The sequence below is a fragment of the Heloderma suspectum genome, chromosome 1 (assembly GCF_057233095.1).
Source record: "Heloderma suspectum isolate Gila_16-S chromosome 1, 16-S_ref, whole genome shotgun sequence".
NCBI lineage: Eukaryota > Metazoa > Chordata > Lepidosauria > Squamata > Helodermatidae > Heloderma > Heloderma suspectum.
Genome location: NC_139458.1, coordinates 307649707 through 307669251, shown reverse-complemented (window position 1 = coordinate 307669251; position 19545 = coordinate 307649707). Strand labels below are relative to the sequence as shown.

Sequence of the window (19545 nt, the reverse complement as noted above, 5' to 3'; positions counted from 1 at the left end):
AGAAACCTTTTATGTGGAATAACACCCCCCCCCCCAGGGGGCAGATATTTCTCTTAAAAAAAAAAAAAAGCTTTCAGACTATCCTTATTAACACTGGGAGGAACAGGCAAGTAACAAGGTAATGCTGACAGCCCGTGAAAGATCATAAGATGCAACGTGTCGAGGAGTCTTAGAGGGGAGGCAGCTGCACAACCTTGATGAATTTGTACGTCTTTGTTAACATGCAGCATTGAACTATAAAGTCATTGCATGCTGTGCCTTCAGCTTTTATTCATTTATTCCTGGGGTGAACAGAGGTGGGCAGGGAAGAGGGCCTTGCAGAAAGCCCTCTCATTGGCCTAAGCCACCCTTGTAAATGCTTTATGCCTTTGCGCAGGCTTGAAGATGATCCTGGCTTTCCACCGGATAGTGGTGAGGCAGCCCTACAAATCAAGATGTGCCTCTTGCCGTCTTCTCCTGGGATCAGAGGGCTATTCTGTAGCAGCTGTACACTAACCGGCTCCTGCTAGTGAAACATGAGAGGAAACAGTGCATTGTCAAAGTGGTGCTTGGATCGCAAGCAGCTGCCAGGTTGCATTGCGGCACAGACTGGCCTAAAATAACAGATTCTGTATCTGGCTATCTTGAGCTGCATGACTGCTAGCATTTAGGAGGAAAAGGAGAGAACTAGTTTTGGGGTTCATGTTGGCAATTGGTGGTCGTGACAGGTGTTGGGATTTGCTGCTGCGCTTTGGCATTGCTGCTAAACTTGCCTTATTTTTTCATGATCGATGATAGTTCTAGTAGCACATTCTGAAAGGGAAAGACAGAGAGGCTGAGTTGGCTTATAGGAGAAACAAAAACATCCACGTAATGTTTAATCTGAATAGAACTGGAGATCATTTGAGTTAATTTGAGTTTATCTCTTTGCAGAAACAGACTTTATAATTCAGTGCTTCATCTTCAGAACATAAGAACCACCTAACGAGATTCAGACCAAGGTTGTTTAGTCCACAGGGGCCCGTCACAAGCTTCTGAGAAACCCACAAGCAATGCCCTTCTCCTGTTGTTTGCTCCCCTGTAACTGGGGGCCAAATAGACATTACTTTAACTGTGTCTGGCAGCTGTGTCCTTTTTTCTTGTTTCCTTTTTTACTCTAGGGTAGGCGCAGGGGGATCTGGGTTGGGACCCCAGTGTGGGAGGTTGAGTGGGCATTTAAGATCCAGATCAGGGCCCTTGCAGCTATATAAAAATGAAAAAAAGCTGTCGCTGTTAGACACAGATTTAAAGTAATGTCTGTTTTGGCCCTGGTGTTCATTTTTTTCCACAGCATATGGAGGTTTCATGTGGTCATAATGATGAATTGGCCAATTGCCCATGAATTTGTCAAATCTCCTTTTAAAGTCATATAAACAAAAGGCCGTCCCCACATCTTGTGGGAGCACATTCTGGCCATGGATTCTATACATTAATTCTGCACTGAGGGATGAAACACTTCCTTTTGTCTGTCCTGTAATCTCATCAGCTGAGTTTTATTGGACAATCCTGAGTCTCGATATTATGTGAAAGGGATCAGAGAAATGGTAGAACTGGGCTGTAGGGTCATCCACTGATGACAGGGCTTGGACAGAGGGGATAGAATACGGAGTTCCTGAGTCACGTGACAGAATCAGCCCTGCTCTGCCCCATTTCCCAGTCGACAGAGTCACATTTCAATTGCAGCGGTGATGCTTCTCAATTGTTGCATCCCTGCTGCTTAAGCCAGACCAGCAAATTGAGCTTTCAAATGGCATGGCTCCCTGCAATTCACCCGGAAGAGGAAAATCTGTTCCCCAGGCATTCTTGGGTTACATTCAGTCCCTTTTCCATAAAAAGCAGCTGAACCATTTAGTAAGTGCTGTGGTTTTATGTAGATACTTATTTGAAAAACAAACACAAAATCTGTGTTTTTTTTCTCAGACGGTAAAGATGGAATAGGCCTATAGTGAAAGATCCATAGCCTATCTAGCCCAGCATCCAATTTCTTAAAGCAAACAGGCATACCGATTTAAGTTAAACAGGTAGCAAATGGATAGCAAACCCATTATTCTACACCTTGACATGTACTGTATTGAGGCCATCCTAAACTATGGCAGTTTCCTGTCTTTCAAGGATCTCTCTAGTTTTTTTTATAAACTCAATTATAATATTGGCTCATTTTTACTTCAGGTGATAGAGAATTTTAACAGGTCAACTGTGAATCTTCTGATATGGTTACCATCCAGCCAAACCATAGTTAAACACATTCAAATCCGATTGATTTCAATAGAAGCATTAAGTAAGTGCTTACGGCCACTAAAACCAACAGAACTTCGGGGCACAATCCTGTTGAGATAGTCAGCAGCCTCCCAAGTTGGTGGCTGCTGAGTATCCAGTGCAGGGTGGCCATAGCATTTTTGGGTAAGCCGATTTTTGTTTTCTAGCTGTGGCTTTGGGAAAGAAGAGGGAAGGAGGCCATGCAGTACATAGGAAACTGAGTAACGCAGCTTCCGCGGTCTCCTCCCCTCCTCACCCATGGGATCACCCCCTTTTCCCCATCTCCGTGCTCCTTTTCTGAGAGCAGAGACAGAGCTGGCATAGAGAGAAACACACGTGACTACAAGGGAGTGGGGGACGGGGCGGGGAGCGTGGTTTCTGGGAACCACATTTAGGGCCCTGGCTCCAACCTCAGTTGCAAGAAACCAGAAAATCCTATGGCTCTGTAGACTGTGTCTAGCGGCTTTAGGATTGCTCCCTAAAAGTCTTCAACTATGGCTGGATCGTGCCTTATGTAGAAAGCTTAAATTATTTTAAGCCTGCTATATGCTATGGTCCATGGGGTCACGAAGAGTCAGACACGACTGAACAACAACAACAACTGGTGGTACTTTAGCACCAGTCTTAGGTGAAAGGGTAAACCACCAATCCATACTCACTCTTTCCAATCTACACCTAAATTATACACATCAGCCATATACCAGATATGATAAGTTTCTAAATGGTTAACTCTAGTGGCTGGTTCAGATGCAACACTAAACCAGGGGCAAGCTGGTGCCCTCCAGATCTTTTGGACTACAACTCTTGTCAGCCTGAGCCAACATGGCCAATGGTCAAGGATTGTGAGAGTTTGACCAAAACATCTGGAGGGCACTGGGCTGCCTACCCTTTTGCTAAACCATAGTTTAGTGCTACAGGAATGAGCCTGGGCAAGCCTTGAGCTCACACACTCCCCCTCCCCTCTCTTCCTCTAGTGTAGATGCAGGGGGTTGATTGGAAGTATCCGATTCCTCATTTAAACTAGCCAGAGTTTCTCATTGCATCTGAATTTGGAACTCTGGTTAGTTTAAACTCTGGTTTGTTGAAACAAGCCAGGATCTGAAACTACAGCCTGCTCCTGGCTTGTAAAACCAACCACAGTTTGTTATAGTTTGAAAATGGAAGAAGATGCTTCCAGTCTCCTCCTGGCTGTGCTAGAGGGGAGTGTGGAGTGTGTGAGCCTAAGGCTGAACCAGTCCTAGATGTACTACAGTGCATAATGTACACACTGAGAACATACATAAGAAGAGCCATGCTGGATCAGACCACAGGTCCATCTAATCCAGTGTTCCGTTCACACATTGGCCAACCAGCTGTCGACCAGGAACCCACAAGCAGGGCATGAGCACAACAGCACCCTCCCACTCATGTTCCCCAGGATCTGGCGTACATAGATTCGCTGCCTCTGGTACTGGAGGTAGGACATAGCCATCAAGACTAGTAGCCATTGACAGGCTTTTCATCCAGGAATTTGTCTAACCCCCTTTTAAAGCCATTCAAACTCGTGGCCATCACTACTTCCTGTGGTAGCAAATTCCATTTAAGTATGTGCTGTGTGAAGAAGTGCTTCCTTTTATCTGTCCTGAATCTCCCACCAATCAGCTTCATAGGATGACCCTGGGTTCTAGTATTTTGAGAGAGGGAGAAAAATGTCTCCCTATCCACATTCTCCACACCATGCATAGTTTTGTAAACCTCTATCATGTCTCCCCTTACCCTCCTTTTTCTGAGCTAAACAATCCCAGCTGTTGTAACCTTCTCTCATAGGGGAGATGCTCCAGCCCCTTGATCATTTTAGTTGCCATTTTCTGCACCTTTTCCAGCTCTACAATTTCTTTTTTGAGTTGTGGTGACCAGAACTGTACACAGTATTCCAAGTGTGGCCACACCATAGTTTTGTATAGGGGCAGTATGATATTGGCAGTTTTATTCTCAGTTCCTTTTCTAATTATGCCTAAAATGGAGTTTGCCTTCTTTACAGTGGCAGCACACTGGGTTGACACCTTCATTGAGCTGTCCACCCCAAACCCAAGATCTCTTTCCTGGTTGGTCACTGCTAGCTCAGATCTTATCAGGCTATACTTGAAGCTGGGATTTTTTCCCCAACATACATCACTTTACACTTGCTTACATTGAACCGCATTTGCCATTTAGATGCCCATTCTCCCAGTTTGGAGAGATCCTTTACTTACATATATAGTGTGTAATTAATTACAACTTGTAGTTAGTTCATGACAAAATTTCTCAAAAGAGGAGGTCTGTTATCCATCAAATATGATTGAGTAACAAATTATTCTTTCCTTTCCCCTCCTCTAAAATACTTTTTCACAAAGGTCATAGCGCTTGATTTCTGATAAATTTAGTTTGTTTCTGCAAAAAAAAAATTTTTTTGAACAAAGCTAATTATATTTTTCAAAGATTTATCTTGTTTTGAAAGAACCCCCTTTCCACCATGTTGCATCATTCCAAAGTAGCCAGTAAAGCCCAAGGTTATGCTAAGGAGCAATAACTCACACTAGCAGGGTATAGAAGGAAGGCCGCTTGGGTCTACTTGCCATTGACATTCTGCGTCCCATTGTGGAAGGAGGTGGTGGCGTGATAGGAGGACTGCTATCATCTCTGCATTTAGCTTCTGAGCCAGAACCATTCCATGAGTCTGATGTCTCTGAGTTAGTGTCCAGTGTATTGCTCTCTGACAATACCCTGGACAACAAGCTGGACTTGCGGTTCTGATAATGCCCACTGTCCAGAGAGTCACACCGATCATCTCCTAAGTCCTTGCAGCCGATCACCCAGCTATGCTTCTGAAGGATAGCTTGAGGGCTTGCCATGTGACCAGGAATAATGGAAGCTTTAGTGGCATGTTGAGGGTTCTTGGAATGTTCCAGTGCATACTGTTCATTTTTTCGATAGCTGTTGACACCCTGCTGTGGAGGCTTCTGAATGTCCTCGCTGCTGGAAGACACATCCTGATGTTGATAGTCATGCTGCTGACCTGTGAGGTTTGGGAGGTGCCTGGGAAGATGTCTGCTATGGTCTTCATCATGCTCATTAGGATGTTCTAAATGCTGGTAGAGGTGTTGGAGCTGGTCCTGGTACTGACTGGGTCTGCTTCTCTGGGTACTGCACCATTGCTGATCCACATTGATTGGGTTCTGGTTTTGTTTGGTAGGTGTATATCCTTCTTCAGGAGTCAAGTAAACAGGCAGCCCCACTTGCTTCTCTGGCATAAATCTAAAACTGCCCTGGGGAGACGAGTTAGTCATCATGCAAACCTGTTGGATCACTGAATTTTTCTTGGAGTTGGAAAGGTTAGCATCTTGAGCAGCAGCTACAAGCACCTCCTTTGGTTTCTTAGAAAGGGTATTTTTAATCTTCTTGATCCCCAAGTGAACAATCTCCAAGACATTCAGAAACAAAGAAACGGCTGCAATGCCATGCATGAAAACCATGAAGATCGTCTTCTCTGTTGGTCTGGATACAAAACAATCCACAGTGTTAGGGCAGGGTGGGCGGGTGCATTTATAAAGTGGATACATTTGAAACCCATATAGAAGATACTGACCTACCATAAAGCCCACTTCTAAGACTGATCGGGTCAGGATATGCAAGATATAAGTCCACAGCAAGGCCCCTTGCAAGGGTGCCTTGTTCACTTTCTTTTGTTCTTCTAGCTTCCGCAGCTCCCTCTCTATTCTCCGGGGTTCTTCTAATATGGGCTTGATCTCTTCTAGCTGGGCTTTGAGATGGGCTTTCTTCCGTTGCCTCTCTTTTTCAAGGACCCGGAGTTTGTAAAGTGCATGACCCATGTAAACAAGGGAAGGGGAGGAGACAAAGATGACCTGTAGCACCCAATAGCGGATGAGGGAGATGGGAAAAGCTTTGTCATAACAGATATTGCTGCAGCCAGGCTGCTCCGTGTTGCAAATGAACTCTGCTTGCTCATCATCCCAAACATCTTCAGCAGCTACACCAAGAACCAACATCCGGAATATGAAGAGGATGGTAAGCCAGATTTTGCCCACAACAGTTGAGTGGATGTGCACTTCTTCTAAAATGCTACCCAGCAGGTTCCAGTCCCCCATAGTCATGGGTTCATCTCTGAAATAAAATATTGATGTCAATGTTAATGGATGAATGATCACAACTACATGGCAGTTCTGTTGTTAATAGAGGTTGATAGCTGTCTTACATGGAATTCTTTCAAACTCCTTCTGGCATATCTGGTGCTGACGGAAATTAGAGTGTTGGTAAAGGAGATTGTCTGAGTTTAGAGAAGGAAAGCAGTACCTATCTAGGATCCTCTCAGACAGCCTGAACCAACATGCTGCCCTCCACATGTTTTGGACTACAATTCCCATCAGCCCCAGCAAGCATGGTCATGGAAATGGATGATCCTGGCCACATTGGTAACCTCAAGACTGGACTATTGTAGTGCACTTTATGCAGGGCTGTTCTTGAGGCCGGTTCAGAAGCGGCAGCTAGTGCAGAATGCAGCAGCTAGATTGCTCAGTGGAGCTTCTTACCATGCACATTTGACTTCTGTGCGGAAAGCTCTGCACTGGCTGCCAACCAGCTACCGAGCTGTGGTCAAGGAGTTCCTGCTGGTTGATAAGGCCCTAAACAGCTCAGGACAACGTTATCTGAGAGACTGCTTTCCCCCATATAGGCTGCCCCATGTTTGAGGAGGCCTTGCTTACGTAGCCTCCTGAGATTCACTTGGTCATGATGCAGAGGAGGGCCTTCTCAACTGTGGCATCCATCCTGTGGAATTACCTTTGCACTGAGATCAGGTGGGCTTCTAATGGGGTGGGTTCCTGACAACAACTAAAAACACATTTGTTTGCATTTCCCTGATTGCTAGCACTGCTACCCATGGTTATTTTTAATAAGCTTTTTATTGTTTTATCATTGTTTTAATGATTGGTTTTTATTTTTTATCTTGGAAACCACTTTGGGATTTTTTAAATAGAAATAAATAAAGAAAAGATGGAAGTTGTAGTTCAAAACATCTCAAGGACACTGGATGCAGAGAGATGCAATTTTCCTCTATATATCTGAAAGGAAGAGTTCAACTCCGGCTGGGAATGCAAGTCTGATAATGGAGTTACCTAGAGTTCAGGTCCTATGCTGTTCTGAACATGTGGAAAAGAGGAACTATATACTGGAAGGACCATCCAGGCTCCTTATGAAACCAGCTCACTCATCACGGAGAGGCATTTTTAGTCTCCTTCCTGCAGTAAGTGTAGCAAAGCTACTGAGCTTGATGGAGTGAAATGTAAGTGGTATGTCGTTTAGTAAAAACTCAATGGCTGTTCCAGACAAACGTATCTGTTTTAGGGTGCACTCCTATGGGTTACACCCTGGGTACTTGTAAGCCCCCGAACTCAGAGGCTTACGAGTATCCTGTGCAGGGCAGGAGGCACCTCGCACCCCCTGTGCTGCATTTAAGATAGAAGTGCAATTTTGTCTGACTAGTGGAGAATTCGGGGAGGGGGAGGGAAGGAGGCTGGACTGGTGATAGGAAATGGAGAAAGCCAGCTGACCTGGTCTCCTCCCCTCCCCACCCCAAGGAACGCCCCTGTTCTCCTGTCTTCACGCTCCATTGACCAAGTGTGGAGAGGTAGCTGGCATGGTTCTTTCTGTGCTGGCTATAACGGGGAGGGAAGCGTGATTTCCTGGCTATGAGGTTGGAGCCCCGTCTAGGGGACATAGGATTGTTCTCCCCATCACTGGACCCACACAGCGCCTTTTCCAACACAAGTATGATTAAATGTTATGGGTTAGATCCAGGGCTCTGTGAACTGATGGAAGGGCGTGCTCTCGAGTCTCTGTTCTCCTTTTTCCTGCAGCTCCCCCCAAATCTGCTCCCAAGGGCACACGTTTCAGGTTACCACCATCTCCTTGCTCCTCAGAAGAGCTGAGGTTCAAAAACTTACAACACCATGGTGACTACCTATGTGGTAAGTTGTTCTAGACATGTTGGTCAAGATGGAATTCTCTCCGAAACAGCATGGCAGGAGGTCTGCAGTGATATTGGCTAAAATTGCCTATCCCCATTTCTTCTCACAAAAACTCTGTTGGATTGAAGCTCCTTTCACCAATAGAAGGGAGACTTGTGTTTGGAGAAGGACTTCCCTATTTCCAAGCTCATGTCCCAAAGAGTATATGAATAGTATATTCACCCATTTTACTCCAATTTTAGCAATTGCAACTTAACTTTCAGCACCTAGCTTTCCCAATCCATCCCAGACTTCAGTAAATATTATTCTAGCCATTTCCCAACACTGTCACTGCATTTCATCATTGTACTGTGTTTGCTTCCCATCCCAGCCACTCCTCCAGCCCCATCCGTAGTGTGAACTGTACGGAAGAAACCGAACGTCTGCAACAACAGAAGACGGGGGAAAGCCATGGTCAAAAAGTAAATGAAATCAAAGGAAATATTTCATCAAACTATTTCATAATTAGGGTACAGTATCTTTCCAGACAACTGGACTATTTAATATTGTTCGATGCAAATACTGAAATGTGCAGAACAAACAAAATGTGCGGAAAATGAATTTTGTCACAATTATAGACATGTCCTAGTTTGTCCTTGTAAATGGTAATGTTTAGAGGTAAATGAGGAAACAGTGAGTGAAATTGGATTATTTACTAAAGTTTGAATTTCTTGAACTGTAATGATAAATGTCAGAAATTGTCACAAGGCTTATTTTGTGTGTGTGTATGTGTGTGTGTGTATATATATATGTGTATATATATATATATATATATATATGCATGCTTGTGCCATTGTCAACCTCATTCTTTGCTGGGAAATGAAAGACGGATGAAATGTAGGCTTTACAAAAGGCACTAAGGCTGCAGCCGTATAGGTTGCATCCTCATTAGATGAAAGTCTCCGATTTTGGAGGTTTTCAAGTATACAATCCCCTGCTGGGCTGTTGAGGGCAAGGCAGGAGGAGGACGGAGGTGACTTTGAGCCTGTCTAGAGGAGATGTGCTGGAGGGCCTGGGTCAGGGCTGGTGAAGCTATATAATTTCTCGTATCCTGGCCTCTCCTCCCTTCTCCCCTCCTTGCCCTCCAGAATGCCCCATTTTTCCTCCCTTCAAGGCCACATTTGTGACCTTGTGAAGCAGCCAGTGTGGCTCTTTCCACGTCAGCTACAAGGCGGTGGAGAAAGATACTGGATTCTGGAGTCCCCCTTCCAAAGTTGTAGTAGTGTCTATGGTCTTGGAGGAGGGACTACAAAGAATCCTGTGTTTGCTGGTAAATCTCAAAACCAACAAACTTTTCCCCATTAGCTTCCTTGAAGTCTTAAGAATTATCAATCAATGTCAGGTTCCACCACATTTCGACATTTAAAAAATAGATATGGATATTTTCTACCTCATCGACAAATTCTGAGGATTTCCTGTGTGTTGATCTCTTTATCTTACCACCTACAAAATTCCCTCCAGTTGATCTCAGCCCATGCACGTAAGCATGGGTGGCAACGGCAGCAGAAGTCATCACAGTCAGACATCTGCTGGGGCCTACATCAGCAACAAGCTCAGCATGCCCAAAGTACCAGCATTTTTGCTTTGTGAGTTGTCCCCAAGGAAAGCAGGAAGAGGGAGGGTCCTGCATCCAATATCAGGCTTCAGGGAAGATCAGAAGCAGCAAGTCTTGTTTATTTGTGTGTGTGTGTGTGTGTGTGTGTGTGTGCGCATGCCTTTCCCTGTCACCTGGTGCAAATTAAGAGAGGAAAACCTGATACTGTTTACAAAGGGATGAATTAATGGCTAGAAGGGCCTAATACAAATTTACATTTTAGGGCTCCACACACTTCTTATACATAAGCATCCTGTGGCAGTACCCCACCTATAAACGCATAGCTACAAAATTGCATTCGCACCATGCCTACAATCCACCACAGAATAAAGACCATAGGGCTATTCTGTCATGCTGGGAAGACTATTACTATTCTGAATAATCACACAGCAGGACATTTCCCCACTATTCCATGTTGATGTGATAACTGAATATTCTGTATGTTCAGAATGGTGAGGGCTCGTACAGAACCCAACACAGGAAAATGGATATGGACTGAGACATTTCTCAGCATTTGCAGTCACCACTCTGGTTTCTGGAAGTTTGCAGATGGAAAAAGATCAAACAACTCCCTCCCCGCTCCCCCGCCCCAATATTTCAGTGACTCTTATAATCGTAGGATCTCCTATATTTTGCACAACACTTTCAGTGTTAGGTGTCCTACAATATAATTTCAGTTGTGATTTATGAAAGCTAGTGATTTTGGTCAAAAAATATTTTGCAGCATATATATGATGGCAAAAATGGGACAAGGCCCAACCTCTAAATGTGTAAATAGCAAGTGTTCTGTCTTTACAAATGTAATCTATTTTTAATAATTCAGTCACAGCATAAAATATCAAAGAATCATTGCATTTGGGTGGGATGAAGGATGGCATCTATTAGTTGAGAAATGTGGAGGTGTATTAACATAACAACTAGCCTGACTGAAAAAGAATGCAGGACTACATGTATCTTTAGTCAAATCAAACTGCTTACTAGAAAGCTCACAAGCAGCGCATGAAGGTGTAGTAAAAATGTAACCTAAAAGCCACTGTGTGTGCCTTAAGCAGCACGTAGTATTGTGAGAGCTGCGCATGCCTGGAATGAGTGAGCAGTAACCCTAAGATAAGGTAGCTAGGCAAACTGCTGGCAACCAATCAAAGTGACACGCTGGCTAAGGAATGCAAGCTGAGGTGATAAAACTGTAGCGCGGGAGTTGCCCAGGTTCGACTCTGCTTTTGAGCGTGAGCTCCTTTGTCGAACTGTTTGCAAACAACAAAAACGAGTTGGACCCAGCCTGAAGTTGACTCTCCTCTTTGGGGCAAATTGGACTAGCCTCCAGGGGGCAAAACTAGCATTTTGTGCAAAAATCTGGTGAGTAGTCAGGAGTCCCCTTGGACCACCCCAGGGTCGAACGACAAGACCAGCGAAGGTGCCCTTGGGGCGCACCGGATCACCAGAGAACGGGGGTCAGGACACCCGGGAGGTTAAAGGCATGGACTCCATTGATTGAGTCAACCAGGCTGAATGGGTCCGAAGGGACGGCACCAGGGTCCTGGGCAGAGTAAGTATTTGATTTTCCTTGTGTCTTTCTGTTTGAGTTGTGTTCAGAGCATCTGAGGTTTGTCAGGCTCTGTGTATGGTTTCGAATAGAGGTAGGCACAATGGGGTCAGGTAGGTCCCATTAAGAAAACTCTGCAACCCCACTGAAAGTGAGGTTATTAGCATTTGGATAAGTGCAGACCAAAATCCACTGAAGGTGAGAAAAGGTTGAATATAAAGTTCAATATTGTAAAGTCATGATGGTATGCTCCGAGGTAAAGCCCAAAGCCCCTGTTCTCCCCAATTCAAGCCCCACGGAAGGAGCTTGAAGATTGGGAGACCCTGCCCAAGGTGCCCTGAGCTCCCCCTCAACTTATTCGGTCTGTTAGGTTGGGAGGAGAGGTTGTTGGGGGAGGGAGGGAGCCTTTCAGAGACAGTTTGTCTGCCAATGTATCCAAGTTTGTTAGAAGAAGCAAAAGCAGTTGAAAAAGTTGAAACTTCTGAAGAAAGAGATTTGTTAAGTCTTAAAGACTGTGGCAAAATCAAGAAACAAAGACAGAGCAAGTTCTTAAAATATCAGGGTCTGTGTAAGCTTATCTGTGTCAGCCTGCTCAGAGCAGAGCCAAGGGGGAGCTACCTAACCCCCCTCGCTGTGGCTGGTTTAGCCTTAGCAAGCAGAGAGGCTGGAAGGTGTCTGTGAGGACCTGACAAAAGAGTGAGATTTGCAAAAACAAGAAAAGCATCACAGCTGGAAAGCTGAGCAGCACTGCTCTATTCTTATCTGTGGAGGAATCTAGAAGAGGTGTAAGGTTACACCTTCCCCATTTGAACTGATGAAGAGACAGAAAGCTTTTGTTAAAAACATCCCTTCTTTATGGCCCAAAGCCTTCTTTGTTTAGATCTATCATTGTTCAGACTTTTGAGAGGCACTCTGCACATGGACTGGAACTTTGGACAGTTAAAGACTTGCCATGAAAAGTACTGTGAGGCTTGTCATCACCTTAAACTCCCGTTGTTGTAGATTGTGTGTTTGTTTGTGATCAGCTCGGTGTACAATTTGATTTGTGATTTCAACACTCAGATAAAAAGCTGCATTTGACTGAAAGAACTGGGCATATTTAGCCTTGAGAATAGAAGACTGAGGGGAGATCTGATAGCACTCTTCAAGGACTTGAAAGGTTGTCACAGACAGGAAGGCCAGGATCTCTTCTCGATCATCCCAGAGTGCAGGACACGGAATGATGGGCTCAAGTGACAAGAAGCCGGATTTCGGCTGAACATCAGGAGAAACGTCCTGACTGTTAGAGCAATATAACAATGGAACCAATTACCTAGGGAGGTGGTGGGCTCTCTTGCACTGGAGGCACTCAAAATGAGGCTGGACAGCCATCTGTCGGGGATGCTGACTTGGATTCCTGCATTGAGCAGGGGGTTGGACTCGATGGCCTTGTAAGCCCCTTCCAACCCTACTATTCTATGATTCTATGATTTCCAAGGCTTTGATTTCATTTACCCTAATGAAGCATACAGATGCAAATTGCTAGAGATTCACAGACTACAAAGGAAACAGCCTTCAAAAAGTTCAAAGAGAAACTATGAAAGTTAGTTTCCCTTTAAAAAGAGGGGCAGCAAATTCTCTTAACTTAAGAGGTGAGAGGGAAAGATCCCCTCCCCACCTTCTCGTGATATGTCTAAGCCCAGCTGTGTTTCTGAAGCCTGAGAAAGTTCCTGCCCCATGTGTTCCAGCTCTTTCTCAAAAGCTGAACTGTTCTGATGTTCCATTTGCTCAGAGGCAAACCTGACGCTCTGCCAAAACTCATGCAGTGTGGAGCCAATGCAAAAATGGTGGCTTGGAACTCTTTGCATGTATAAGAATGCCCTTCCCTTGATTTTGATGGGCCCTGACCATGCAGTCGGAGGAGCAGTATAATTGTTAGATCTGATCCACCATGCCCTACGATGCAAAACAAATGGTTTCCAGTCATGGTGTTTGATTTTAATGATATGAAAAAGGTATAAAAGAAGGCAGAAGAAAGTAGCAGACGAAAAGGCTTAAAGAAGAAAGAGAGCTTATCCCAAATGTGTGTCGTTGAAATTAGTAAGAAGGTCTAAGCAAGTGAGTTTCTGTCGAAGCAATGGCAAACAGCCTAACTTGCAGAGAAGACAAATAAAGAGTTAAAGCCGGTGCATGGTACAGAGAGTTTGAAACACAGAACAGGCAAGCCAAAAGATAAGTGTGCCTGTTACAAGAGGAGGGCTATAGTAGCCATAAAAAGGGGCAAAGCCCCCATATGAATCTTTAACAAAAATATTACCCACTAGAAGTGGACAATTAAAATTAAAAAAGGCTTTTCTTAATTTGAAGCAAGCCTTAATATCACTGCCTGCTTTAGCCTTATCAGACCCCAGATCATGAAATTTTTAGAGCTATGGTGCACGTGAGAGCACATGAAAAGAGTGCCATTCCTGAAAAAAGGAAAAGGCAATGCTGGCAGCCACCATGGGCGGAAATATAAACCACTGCTTGAGAGCACAGAAGTGACCACAGCGGGGGGGGGGGGTGGCGTAAAAGGAAAGGGCTAACTGGGGCTCTATAAATGTGCATATTGCGGAGAGAAGAGACATTGGAAGAAAGATTGTCCAGAGTTGAAAGAGAAAAGAGACTCACCCTGAAGGCTGCCAAATGCAGGCAGGGTCCTCCGGGGGCAGGGTGGAGCCTAGCTGAAGGGCCACCACCCTACGAACAAACGCTCAGGAGAATCCCAAGGTAAAAGTAAGGGTTGGTGGCAGGGACTGTGAGGCCCTAGTAGATACTGGAGCCACATTTTCTATGATCCCTGTGAAGCGCCCCCGGCAAGAGAAAGTGGAAAGCATGTAACTGTAAAAGGAATTAAAAGGGGAAAAAAACTAAATTGCCTGTGTGTAAGCCCCTCCTCACGAAGATTGGAAATAACACACTGGAACATGCCTTTGTAGTTTCATCTGCATGCCCGGTTGCCCTCTTGGGGCGGGACTTGTTAACAAAACTGCAAGCTAAAATCTTCTGTGATGATCAGATTGTAGTACAGCTGCCAATAAAACAGGGCTCAAATTATCAGATGGCCCTTCAAGCAATCAAGATTGTGTCAGAGGCCAAAGGGACTGAGCTTTTAGGAAATGTTGATCCATGTGTGTGGGCAGACAGAACCCCTGCCTGAGCAAATGCATAACACCAGTTAAAATTTTCTTTAAAAAGGGAGAGAGCCCTGTCTGCGTGAGGCAGTATCCTCTGAAGAAAGCCACCCATGCAGGCTTGAAGCCGCTCATTGAGAAGTTCAAAAAATTATGGTTAGCTAATAAAGGGATCATCCCCCTTTAACACCCCGATTTTGGGTGTGCCTGAGGCAGATAGCACCTCCTTCAGGTTGGTGCAAGACCTGAGAGCAGTGGCTAACTGCCCTTTGTGCCTCAAAAACGATTCAAAGATGTTTGAGCCCCCAGCTAAACTGAGAAGTCGCCCATGGGCTTACTATCCTTTTCAGAGATTTCAAATTGACTTTTCAGAGTTGCCCCAGACTCATGGCTATCGGTACATGCTAGTAATAATAAAACCAATTGACTGCACCGCACAGACAGTAGCCAAGATCCTGTTAAAAAGTAATCCCTAGGCTCTTGTTACCTAAAGAGAGTGAATCAAATCAGGGGCTCCATTTTGTTGGACAAGTGATGCAAGTAGTGGCCCAGGCATAACAAACTAACTAGAAGCTACACCCCCCTTGGAAACCTCAATCCACAAGTCAAATTGAGAAGATGAACTGCGCCTTAAAGACAATGCTCACTAGAATTTTTTTAGTTGAAAGGCCACAGGCCTTGCCAATCACCTCGAGTACAGTGCACCCCCAAGGGATGTATTAAATTAACACCCTTTAAACGTTATATAAGCGCCCACCTCGTATATTACCTATGGCTGATAGCTTAAATGTGAATTTAGAAGTCAGAGTTTTAAGATTCAAGATTATGTTACTGCTTTGCAGTCTGTTTTGTTTTGTCTTTACAGGTTCATGGTACCACACCAATCCTTGTCTTTGGACACTCCAGTGCATAGTTTCAATCCCAGTGATTGGGTACTGATCCAATCCTAGAAAGATGAACCACCTACCAAGAAGCGGAAGGGTCCGTTTCAGATCCTACTTACCACTCCCACTGCTATAGAAGTCACTAAAGGGAAGAAGTGGATTTATCACACTGAATAAAGGCATCACCTGCACCAGAGAGGGTCACACCGGAAGCTGACCCACTTGAAGGCAGCCGTTGGAATAATGAACCCCTGGAGGGACTCAAGTATTTGTTCATGAGAGAGCTTTCTCCTAACGCTTACTGATGCACATTATTCTCTCCTCCTTAAGTTTAGTTGTCTCAGCACTCCCCACTCAAGTAAAAAACAAGAACAAAAAACATTAGTTTAAGAGGTTATGTTTAAGCAGAATAGAGATAATTTAGCTCTCTATTACAAACACCTATCAACTGTCAGAAACTTTACTTTGTTGTCTGCCTTAATTAGAAAAACACAGGTAGGTCTAAAGAAAGAGTGCACTCTTGTTTCAAGGACTCCTGATGAACTGCACAAAACTGAGTACCAAAAGTTCAAATTCCACACTTACACCCAAAAATGTGTTTTTGTTGTCAACATTCTAGTAGCTAGAACAAAGGCGTCCTAGGCCTCACTTGCTGTTTAGAGAAAATCATCAATGCCACAGCAATAATAGTTTGCGCCTTTAAGTGCAAACTACTTGGTCCACCGCTGGACCAAAGAGAGTATAAATTTGAGAAAAGCCTTTTGAGGGGGGAATTGTAGTAAAAATGTAACTTAAAAGCCATTGTATGTGCCTTAAGAGCACGTAGTATTGTGAGAGCTGTGCATACCTGGAATGAGTGAGCAGTAACCCTAAGATAAGGTAGCTAGGCAAACTGCTGGCAACCAATCAAAGTGACATGCTGGCTAAGGAATGCAAGCTGAGGTGATAAAACTGTAGCATGGGAGTTGCCCAGGTTCGACTCTGCTTTTGAGCGTGAGCTCCTTTGTCGAACTGTTTGCAAACAATAAAATCGAGTTGGACCCAGCCTGAAGTTGACTCTCCTCTTTGGGGCAAATTGGACTAGCCTCCATGGGGTGAAACTAGCATTTTGTGCAACAACAGTAACAGCCATCATCTGTTGTCTATTCCCAGCATCTATTATGAAGATGTATACAGCCTTCTTACATGCATGCGCTATTAAGCTAGCATGGCTGATAGCTTCTCCACAAACTTGTCCAATCCCACTTTAAAGCCATCTTGTGGTAGTGAATTTGACAAGTTAACTGTGAAGAAGTATCCTCTAATCATAGAAGCTGGGCCACCTGCACTCTTAAAAAGAGGGAAATCTATCTCCTTAGCTCAAGTGGGCCACCATTCTCCAGTCACAGAATTACAACACAATATATACATACACACTTCCTTGAACTTTTGTTTTCTGACTAAGGCTGCAAAGGCCTGAGCATAAATACATGGATGTAAAATCCATTAAATTAATGGACTTCTTTCTTAAATAATGTTTTGGGATCAGATCATAAAACCTTTAAAAACCATTAAAATTGACAATATTCTCTCTGTGGTGATTTTTCAGTATATCTTCCACTCCATCCACCATTTCAACATCCCTCTGATTTAGAATATCATATGCAAAGTATAGATAAGGAAAATGGATGCGTTTGGGGAAATACTGGGCAAAATCCAATATAAGTCCTACTTAGAGTAGACCTATTGAAATGAAGGGAACTTGTTAGTTATGACTAACAAATCCCATTCTTTTCAATGGGCCTAATCTAGTAAGGACTTTTGGATTTTACCCATTATGATTACAATATGGAAAAATCATACCAGAAATTCTGGTAAAATAAAAAAAAGAAAATAAATTTGCAATTAAAATAAATGTTACCACCTCTGTACATTTTCCATTTAAATAACTTCAGACATTATGCTGTTGCTTACCTTAATGGTAATTCTCTTGCTTATTAAATCTTTTGGAGTATTAAAAACAGATCAGGCCCAGAAAATTATCATATGGCCCAGAAACCAATCTTTAAAAACTGTTCGCTGCTTCTTCCTCTTTTTTGTAGCGCAAGCTCTAATGTAGTTTACAGTTATCACAATGACTATTATTCATAGTCTGTGGCTGCTAGAAATCAACGAATCCAAAGTACGCAGTCAGAGTCTGATCGGCTGGCTGGTACAGGACAGTGCGTCTAGCCGGAATTATCATGCAGTTATTTCAGCTCTACCAAGCCATCCCCCAATGCTTCAGGCAGACTTCATTGCCTTGGAATGCCACTGCTAATTTCATTTGGATCCAAACATGTTAAACCGAGCCGATCGGTAAATGAGTTTATTTTGTAAAATGAATGAACAGCCTCTTCATGCAGCTCTGGATTTTTATGTTTTCTTTACATTCCATTAGTTTCCATGTGAATCAATGGTCAGTGATCAATCGGTCATGTCCGATTTCATAGTCTATTGCCTAGCGGCATAGACTGCTTAATCCTCAGGGGGAGGGGCTGAATGAGACACTAGAGAAGACTAGAATACATTTGAAATGAGACATCTAGATTTTTGTTTTATTTCATTTGGGTTAGCACTGCTAAATCGTTTGTATTTAAATACCCTCGCCCTCCAAAGTGTGACACGTAAGCAAAGGCAACCCGTAAGTTTCCTTCTCAGAATTAAATTCCATCTTTCTATGTCGTTTGAAAAACTATTTACTAATGGAAAAGATACTCATCAATGGAGAATAAATAGGGCTTCAGCATCAACGGGGTTAATTGCATTGCTACTTACTGTGTGACAAGCAGCCAAGTTTTCTGCTAGGGCAATTGCTGTTTGTGCCACTATAACCTTAGGTACTTGGCAACCTTGCCTTGTGACGGTCATAGGATTCCAGTAACACTGCCCCCCCCCCGCCCTTCATTGTAATACAGCTTGCAGCAGCAGAGTATTTTGAGGATCTGCTCTGCATCTGATTGAAAGTCAATGGGGATTATGGAACAGAAAGAGCCTAAAAGTAGTCGAGGCATAATTATATGAATGCTTTCTTCTGGGGGAGTTCCAATTGATTTCCACAGGATTATTCCAGATAAACAGGCTGAAGATGGAACCTTGGGTTCACACAATCACCTTTGAAAATGGGAAGCCTGTTCCTATAACTGCCACTTAGTCTGTGGCACCTTAAGGACTAACAGTTTTATTTTGGTACACTCTTCCAAAAAGCAGGACTTACTTTATGCAGCCCCCAAATTAAAGCATAATAAACTACACCAGAGAAAAATGCTTGAAATCTAATGTTTTGAGAGGATAGCTTTGTTTTCAAGCGCTCTTTCATATAAACATATTGCCATGTAAAATAAACTGATGAAATCAGCCAACTCACATAAAATTGACGCCTCCCTTCAACACAATTCTAAAATCATATGGATTTGATGGACTTTAGTACACAGCACTCCAGTAATAATTGTGGTATAACCCTTTTTGGTTTCTTCACAAGAAATGTGGGAATTTTACTTTCGGTGGAACAGCAGCAATTAGCATTCTGCTGGCATTGATACCAAACAATGCAAGGTATTGCCTTGGGTTTACTAGGATTACAACTCTAGCAACAGCTAAGATGGAAGTTTCTTCATATGGGGGTCCTCACATAGTGCCAACCTCAGCTAGCTTGGGGACCTTGTGCAAAATACCTGAACCAGAAGGGGGAGGGGCTAGTGAGCTTCTGAGCATCACTATTGAACATTTCCTCTCCTGTAGCCAAGGCAAGAGCCAACTGCAACCAAGTTGTGTACAGGACTGCAGGTCGAACTTGGGACTTCCTGCCCAGTACGGTGAGCAGCACTAGTATAACAGGCCAAGTTAAAATTGCACTTCTAGCACGGAAACGAGCGATGGAAGCGGCCTGCCTCTCACTCTCGGTAGTTCCCTAGTTCTGGAGAGAGCAACATTTGCAGTGGAAAGGAAGGTGGTGATGAGGATGGGTGAGCACATCTAAGGTCCCTTCACCCAGCCATCAATATTGTCTGAAGTAAAAGCATCAAGCAATTAGTGTACA

The 19545-nt window shown here is 43.8% G+C and overlaps 1 protein-coding gene across 1 annotated transcript; it reads right to left on the bottom strand.

The window, feature by feature from the left end:
- Positions 1-4823: 4823 nt before the first annotated feature.
- GJA10 (gap junction protein alpha 10) lies at positions 4824-6404 on the bottom strand. The gene has a single exon (XM_084831205.1). It carries the CDS (start codon positions 6402-6404, stop codon positions 4824-4826), a length of 1581 nt encoding a protein of 526 aa, XP_084687331.1.
- Positions 6405-19545: the final 13141 nt, after the last annotated feature.